The sequence below is a fragment of the Chelonoidis abingdonii genome, chromosome 2, assembly GCF_003597395.2.
Source record: "Chelonoidis abingdonii isolate Lonesome George chromosome 2, CheloAbing_2.0, whole genome shotgun sequence".
In the NCBI taxonomy this organism is placed as follows: Eukaryota; Metazoa; Chordata; order Testudines; family Testudinidae; genus Chelonoidis; species Chelonoidis abingdonii.
Window position 1 is genome coordinate 44,979,033 of NC_133770.1, and position 8,584 is coordinate 44,987,616.

At 38.0% G+C, this 8,584-nt stretch overlaps 2 protein-coding genes across 4 annotated transcripts in view; one reads left to right on the forward strand and one right to left on the reverse strand.

Moving 5' to 3' along the window:
* NMT2 (N-myristoyltransferase 2) overlaps positions 1 to 255 on the forward strand; it is a 55,203-nt gene extending 54,948 nt beyond the window's left edge. For all 3 annotated transcript variants that reach the window (XM_032806342.2, XM_032806333.2, XM_032806350.2), the window contains one exon: positions 173 to 255. In XM_032806342.2, the coding sequence (XP_032662233.1) occupies positions 173 to 193 (21 nt within the window). In that variant the 3' untranslated portion in view covers positions 194 to 255. The remainder of the gene's footprint in view (positions 1 to 172) is intronic.
* On the reverse strand, positions 50 to 8,511 carry RPP38 (ribonuclease P/MRP subunit p38). Its single transcript, XM_032806366.2, has 2 exons — positions 8,282 to 8,511; positions 50 to 5,118 (listed from the first exon to the last, which is right to left on the reverse strand). Exon 2 carries the CDS (start codon positions 5,083 to 5,085, stop codon positions 4,234 to 4,236), a length of 852 nt encoding a protein of 283 aa, XP_032662257.1. The 5' UTR covers positions 5,086 to 5,118; positions 8,282 to 8,511; the 3' UTR covers positions 50 to 4,233.
* Between the last annotated feature and the right edge of the window lie 73 nt (positions 8,512 to 8,584).

Below are 8,584 nucleotides of genomic sequence, written 5' to 3' on the forward strand. Positions count from 1 at the left end.
AAGAGCTTCTGTGCACAGTTAACAATAAAAATAAGTTAACTTAAGAATATCAAAACAGACAAAACTTTTAATTTGTTTTTAAATTGAACATCTAAGATTCATAATTAAGTTCAAAAAGCCAATATTTGTTGCTATACTTGCATTAACTACTGCATTTTGCTCCTTACTTTAGGTTGGCCTTGTATTACAATGAGGACCCTTGTGTTTCTAGAACTCTGAAGTTGTCATTTGGATTGATTTAATCTACATAACAGTTTTTGGAACAGTATTGTTCAAGAGGAATAAAAGCACAACGTCAGTGAAATTGAAATAATCCATCAAATGTAAAATAATGAAGAAATCCATATCTGACTGATTTTACACATTTTCAGATAGAATGGAAAGTTCATGAAACTTTTATTGTCCATAAAAAATAAAAGCACATTCATTTAATTTTCAAAGCTTAGCTCGCACCTTGATAAAAAGAAGGTATTTTTTTCCACTCTGTAGAAAAGACTGTTTTGTACAAACTGAACTGCAGTGGTGGATTAGGGTACAAAAATCTTTGCTATTATGTGAATGAACTGCTGCATTTCTATTTATTAAGTGGTGGTGTATGTTTGTTAGTGTAACAGAATGAAGGATCCAAACTGAGTATCTTTGCTTATAAAATTCACATGGATGTCATCATTTGGGGTAAAATAATGGAGTTATGAAATATTTGTAGCTAATATGAAAGTCTTGGATGTTTTTTGTAACTGGAGCAGTATGAAAATGTGCTGGTTTGACTAGTGCATTTGTTTCTCCATAAGCAACGCTGCCAAATCAATAAAAATACAGATTTGTACTTTGATCTTCATTAGATCAGTGGATTGATTCAGTAGTATTGCACTGTTCAGTGCAGCTATCTGTGTTGCCAGAATGATTATAAATTACTGTACTTAATTTATAGTTGTGGCACAAAACCTTAGTTTTTCCTCAGTAGATCGACATCAGCCTGTGTGTAAAATTATCAAACTATTTATAGTTTTGAGTGTTTTCAATGCTTCTGCAAAATTGCACATATTCCTTTGTCTACTTTGATGTCTGTAATTCTAACGAAAAGTATCCTGTGTAAATAAGTATTCATAAATTGTTACTGGTAGTGTTTTTATCCTGAATTTTGAACAAACGTTTTCACTGTATATAGTACCAGTAATTGAGAGAGATACCTGTTTCTCCCTAGCCCCTGGAAAGACTATGTACTGGCCGCAACTTAAATGCAACAACCTGATTTTTATTTCCTCATGAATGCTCTGCAACTAGAAGCATTTGGTATACGTTCCATAATGCCACACTCATAGCTTAAATTGTGATAGCAATTCTTAGAGTTTAGGTATGCTATAGTCACATGAGCAGCAAAATCTACAGTTCTAGCTGAAAGTGCCAAATAGGGGTGCAGGTTATGTGCTGTGCAGGTATTTTGGACATTACTTGAATATTTGGTGAAGTATTTATGGATAAACCTGGCTTTAACACCTCCATAATTCTAAATGTGAGAGCAAATTTTGCTCAACTTTAGGAGCTGTCTGAAATTAGCCACGTAGAGATATTTAGTTCTGCCTCTTACACTGAATGTAAGCTGCCATATATGGTGTTATCCTTTTATAATGGAAGGGAACTCTACCCCATATGTACAGGGGTAACAGGCTCTCAGGCTTTGTCTAACTATGATTTAAAGGCATATTGCTAGGTAAATGTATTCTAACCCATACTAATACACAGTTACTCCAATGTGAACAGTGCAGCCTGCTTCAATATGTGCTCAAGTTAAAGCACACTGCCTCTGTCTACATTAGACTTTGAAAGGTAGTACATTCCAACACCCTAGGGTTAGCTTCCAATTATCCATAGTAGGATTTAATTAGCCACTTATGTCATTAAAGCTAAAATGGTTTGTACCTTTAAAGTCAAGGAGGGCCTACTGCTGGCCTGAAGAATACAAGCTGTGTCTACACCAGCCCATCCAGGAAAGTTATGACAAATCAACTTAACCTTACAGTGATGTGCATAAATTAAAGCCTATTAGTCACTCTCATGGATTCTCTCATGCAAGAATAAAGCAGCCTTAATCTGCTATAGTTTAATTCTCTGCCAAAGACTGAGGATTAAACCAGTGGTTCCTGAATTTATTAATGTGAGCTACAAACTGCATTTTGTCTTTTTTCGCACCTATCATTACATATATGAACCCTCAGCCCCCAGCACTGCAACCCTAAATCCCATCTAGGTTCAGAGGAGGGTTTGGAGTTCACCCTGGACTCATCCCAGTGGCAGCTCCTGTCAAGGTGGGGGAGCAGGAGGGTTGGCCCCAGCTCTGGATATTGCAATTGGGTGCATAGGGTTGCAGCACCACTCATTTTTGCACATACACACCCAAGTTTGACAGAGGGGTGGCCAGGCCAAATTTGAGTGGCACTTACAATGCCACTCCTGTTTGGCCCTTCTACTCCTCTGTCACAATAGAGTAGCTGCACCAAACTTGAGCGGCACTGTGACCACAAGCATCAAGTTGCAACACTCAGCATGGGGAACTGGACCGAGTCCCACAGGACAAGAGCTGCTGATGCTGCAGGCGAGAGCTGGGCAGGTTTTCTCTCCAACACTCCTACCGCATTGGGGCCTCCCATCTACATTTCCCAAGCTGGGAAAAGTATATATTAGCCTAAGTCTGGGCTCAGCAATGGGTTATTCTGACCCTGGATATGGCAATCCAGCTAGAACCTTCTCACAACCCACTGCTTGGGAAACACTATCAAACTACAAGAAACTAAGGCCATTTTATTCCTGAATTAGAACAACTATGGGGGTTGTAATGTGCTTTAATTTACCCTTTCAGTTGATTCACTTTAACTTTCCTGAGTGACAAGCCCAAAGAACACACACACACAATGGCTAAAAATTATCTGCCTTTTTTTTTCCCCCCAGGCATTTTGCTATTAGAAGTCTCTGCTGCAGTTTAACCTTCAGCTAGCCTCATTACTATGGAATCACTGCTTTTGACCCTTTTTAATTTGTCCCCTTAACTTGTACATGAGTAGAGAGAGAAGGGAAATCCAGAATACAGGCAGCCTAGATAATCTTTGACCTGGAACACAGAAGTTTCTCCCCTATTTAAAAAACAAACACAGGCTCACTTAAAGAGATTTTTGCTAGCTTTCTTCCTGAAGGACAGTAGTAGCTTTTGAGTAAAATGTTAGCTCTAAGTAAATTACTTCTATTTTGTTGAGATTATACACCTTTTTTTATTGCAGTGTGAGGTGCTTCACTGTTCTCTACCTTCTAAACATCCCTACACAATTTCCTGCAAAATGTCCGGTGTGTGCTCTCATTACATTCTACTGCTTACTATAGCAGTTTCTTAAAGTGCATTTCTCTTCAAGAGTTAAGTACCATATTTTCAGCTATTTGGAATTATTACAATTCTTACCTCCCATTTTACATGAAACAGTTTCTAAACTCCCTTTGTGAAATAATTTTGACAGTTAACTTCGTCTTTGTATTATGTGGATCCTGTGAGAGAATGTCTCGGTTTGCATACAACAGTCTTTTTTAAAATGCATTTTTCCTGCAACAGAAATATTTAATTATTCATATGTTGATCAAGACTAATGTTTTCCTTTAGCGTATCAGAGACCAAATATATCTGGAAACCAGTTTAGCATGCATCTCTTGACCAAAACCAACCTCCTAGAGCAGAGTATTAACATTCAAAACCAGAGCCTGTGTGGGTGCCTACCAGTTACAGATGTTTGCTTGAAACATCTTATAAATGACCAGCTTTTAAAAAACAAAGTTTATACCAGCATGGACACTTGTTTGAATAAACTTTCAATTTTGATATTCATGTGTTTGAATAGTTACATTTAATTTTAGAGTTTTGTTCTAAGTATATTCATTCCCTAAAACCAAAAGAATTTGGTTGATGCTTTTCATTAATGGCAAATGCACATTCTAGAACTATACCCCACACCAGTAAGCCTAGGTTCTCTAAACAATAATTAAGCAGGAAAGCGGTTAACACTTACGCACAATTTTATAGATTGCATGCTTTAATGTCAGAACAAAACAAGTCTGAGTTCATCTCTATTGGTCAAATGACTTTACATCCGAAGCCATGACATTTAAAAGCAGCTAACTTAGTTACATGGGGCAATTTCCAATACTACATAAAAATCATTTTACTCCCACTGTAAAGACTTGTACTAAACTAAGTTATTTTGAAGCAGCTTTTTTATTTTTCGGAGGTTTTCGTATCTTATTTGGATTTGGAACAAGCTTTTTAATTCTGAGAGCTTGTAAAGTTACATTTGAAGAATCTGACTTATTCCTTTCAGTACGTTTCCACTTATGGCTTTGAGGGAACTCCTCCGCTGAGGTCTCCATAAGCTCGGTATCTTGAATTTCCAAAGGATCAGTATATGCCTCTGCCGTATGTTGCTCACTTCTGTGATGAATCCAGGGCACATCCAAGCTAGGTATCCGTGGTATTATAGCTTCAACTACTTCAGTAAAAGTATCAGAATTCTTTTTAAAACCCAGTGCTAGAACAGATGTTAAGCCAAGCATAGGTGCTATGCTTTCACTAAGACGTGGAACCTGCCCAGCGGGGACCGCTCGACTTGCACTGAGCTGAATAAGGTGCATGGTGATCATAGTAGGTTTTGCAGATTTACACACCAGCACTAGAAGTAGTTCATTTTTTTCCAAAGATCTAGTGACCTCATTAATTCCAATAGCAAGCTGTTTCCTGACATTTAAGTCAGTCCATCCTTGTTCTTGTTGAATATGGTCTATTTCCTTCTCCTTTGGAAGTACACTACAATCACTAGCATCACATTTTTCTTTAATTTGCCTTTTTGCAACAGAACGCTTTTTCCTCCTTCGAGTCTCAATCTTTTTAAGTCCAATGTGTTTAATCCTTTCTTCCAAGGTCTGGAGTATAAAGTGCATATCATCTCTTTCTAGCGTATGCCACTTGATGATATATGGGTTATTTAAAGATGTTTTTACAGTAATTTTCTTTGCTTTACGGACTGATCCACCCCTGGCCTGCACTATGGGCATCTTGGTGCTTTTCTCTGTGTGTTGACAACTCAGCTATGAATAAGAGAAAAGAGGAAACTACTAGTTAATATTTTAAAGATACCCATAGTGAACACTCTTTAAAAAGTGCCTCTCTTGGGCATGCAATAGTCAAACTCTTTCTATTGCAACAGATTTGTGCTTCTTAATACCTTTCCTAATACTTTAAGAGATTTATAGCCTGTTTCACACCACCTCAGTACAGCTTTTTTTTAAATCTTTACAAAAAGCACATTCAGGAATCACCCAATGAAATTAATAGGCAGTAGCTTTAAAACAAAAGGAAGTACTTCTTCCACAACACAGAGTTAACCTGTGAACTCATTGCCAGGGGATGCTGTGAAGATAAAAATCATAACTGGGTTCAAAAAAGAACAAGATGAGTTCACAGAGAATAGGTCCATCAATGGATATCGGTCAAGATGGTCTGGGATGCAAACCCAGGCTTTAAGTATTCCTAGCCTCTGATTGCCAAAAGCTGTTCTATTCATTGCCTCTGAAGCACCTGGCATTGGCCACTGTCGGGAGACAGGGTACTGTCGGTCTGATCCAGTGTGGCTGTTCTTATGTAGTATTTGGTAACATAGCACCTGCTCCATTCATTAGTGAAAAAGCAACAAGTCAAGACTTGTCCCAAAAGTGATACATCTGAAACTGCACAGAGACTGCTAGAGGTTCTACAGATTAAAAAACTAAGTCAAAGCAAACTGTTGAAGTTGTAGGAAACAAATATTTAATTTTTACTGCTGCACATATATGTTTTGGAAACTATCAAGAGAACAGTGATCTGAACCTATAATATCTCAGCTGTAGCAAACTATTTTATATTCTTGAATTTGGCCTGGTCTACACTACGCTGTTAAACCGATTTTACGCTGCACCCGTCCACACTACACTGCTCTTTATATCGATTTAAAGGGCTCTTTAAATCGATTTCTGTACTCCTACAAAACGAGAGGAGTAACGCTAAAATCGATATTACTATATCGGATTAGGGTTAGTGTGGACGCAAATCAACGTTATTAGCCTCATTATTTTACAGTAGCTACCCACAGTGCACCGCTCAAGAAATCGACACTAGCCTTGGACCATGGACGCACACCACTGAATTAATGTGCCTAGTGTGGACGCGCACAATCGACTTTATAATATGTTTTATAAAATCGGTTTAAGCTAATTCGAATTTATCCTATAGTGTAGACGTAGCCTTCATGAAGTATCTTTACTTTGATTAGCATCCTCAATCTTTCCCCTTTTGCAATGTAATTCACATTAGCAAGTGTTCTTGTTTAATTGCATATGGAAGATAAAATTTTTCAAAACTAATTCTTAGGCTTTAGTAAGGAAAGGCAGATATTCTATTGTACGCCTCCATGGAAACTCAGATTTGACCTGTAACAGTAGCATGTTATTCCAGACATGGTATTGTGGCATCTAAACTAAAGAAGCTCAGGTTTCAAATCAGAAAGGTGAGACCTGTCATTCTCAAGGGAAGATCCACAATTACAGAACTCCCTCTAGAGAACAATATTACTCACATTTAAAGAGCAATAAGTGTATCTAGTTTATATAGGTATTTCCCAAATAACCATTTCATAAGTCACCCTAGTCCTGCCTACATAGGCAAAAAGGTGTGTTTTTAATCAAGTTAGCTCAACTTGACTGATATCACTCTAACACCTTGAAGACATAATTTAACACCATTACGATCATTTGGTCTGCTCATGTACCTAGGCTCTCACCTAGACCACAATACAACCAGTTCAAATGATCTTACAAAAGTTTCTCCAAATCAAGCTGTGTCTCCACAGACATTTGGGAGGGTAGAGGTTGTCTTCATTGAGTACAGTTAACTACTTGACTGAAAAAATACCTCTTCTGCCCATGTAGACAGGTGCAGTAACACTGTTCTCTAGGAACTTAACTACCACTATCTGTTCACTATAAAACAGAAGAAGGAAAATAAAAATAAATAAGTTTATGCTGATTATGGGATGGGTTTTTTTCCTTTTAGAGGCTATTTGATATCTTTTAAATTGTATAGCTAATCCAGAGGGGTTTTTTTTTTAGTAGCATAAGATTGGTCAAACAGCTTAATTTGTAAGATGTCTCATAAAAGAAAACAACCTAAAGGCCAAAGCAACAACAAGACAGAAAGGTAAGTATATGCTACTGCTGGAGAGGCTGAATGTGTGTACCATGGGCACACCCTAAGAGAAGTGACAGCCTATGATGGAGTGGGGCAAAACGAGAATGTACCTTCTGGATTTTCTTCATCTGAAGACTTTTAAGGAGGGACCCATGGCATATGCGTACCCTTCATACTGGACACAGACCAAGAAAGAAGACAGCAGTAGAGTAGTACACAAAAAGTACTAGGACAGATAAGAGAGATTAACCAAGCTCAATTCTCATTGTGTTGAAAGGATTTCGTTCCATGAGATTTGATTTCTGTCCTTCCCAAATAATCAGATTAAGGGAGAGTGATAGTAAAAATAAATGGCCTATGGGTTCTCTAGATTATGTGTATTTTGTACCACAGTTTTATGTAATATAGGTGCATTGTTTTTGTTCAGGTATCATTTAATATTGGGCCCATGGTCCTAATATCATCCTAGATGTTATAAAGATGAGTATTTTAAAAGTATGTACATAAATGGGGCTTAAAAATACACTTGGGAGTGGGAAGCCTTTCCTGGGGAGTGTGCAGGTTACAGCTACGTCTTCAATTTCTGTAGAATTGTTTAAGATAAGTTACCTCTGCAAGCATAACGGCTGGAAACATCACAAATATGAACTACATATAACGTGCTGAAAGGCACTTTTAACACTTCTGCTGTTAGGTAAAGCTATAAGCAATAGCAGCTAAGTTCACTCTACAAGTATCTAGTTAGTTTTGCAGGATCTTTCTGAGAAACATGTTGACAACAGTGAAGTTGTCAGTAGTGATGCATTTTTCACGTTTGCTGCCATGGAAAGATCTGAGCAGAAGAGACAGGCACTGAAATTATTCACTGGATAAGGTAATCAAAAAAATGAAGGTTGGATGATTGAGCATCCTCATGCCATAGCTAAAGGAAGAATATAGTGCTGATCACCAGGGGTAACACACTAGGGTTATGTCCCTGGACTAATCTGGTGGACACACTCACATATCACCTATAGCTTTTATATTTACCTCTCACTAGCAGATTTAGTTCTCCAAAGGGTAGATGTTCTGGTAAATACCTCAGACACCTCAGAACACTAAACCTAGGAAATAATGGTAAACTGTGATTATGGGCAAAATATCAACATTTAGCCTTGCTTATCTGCTCCTCATCGACCTAACGTTTAAAACCTGCCACTTCTCTATTCAGAAACCAAGAACAACATCCAAATCCCAATTCTAGTGGGACTTGGAACCACGGAGTATGTGCCCAACCCCAACTCATCTTATCCCCACCTGAGCCAGAGCCCCCTGGCCCCTCACCCCAATCCC

Bases quoted from the DNA above. Each gene is read 5' to 3' on its own strand.
- RPP38 (XM_032806366.2), bottom strand. From the start codon at position 5,085: ATGCCCATAGTGCAGGCCAGGGGTGGATCAGTCCGTAAAGCAAAGAAA.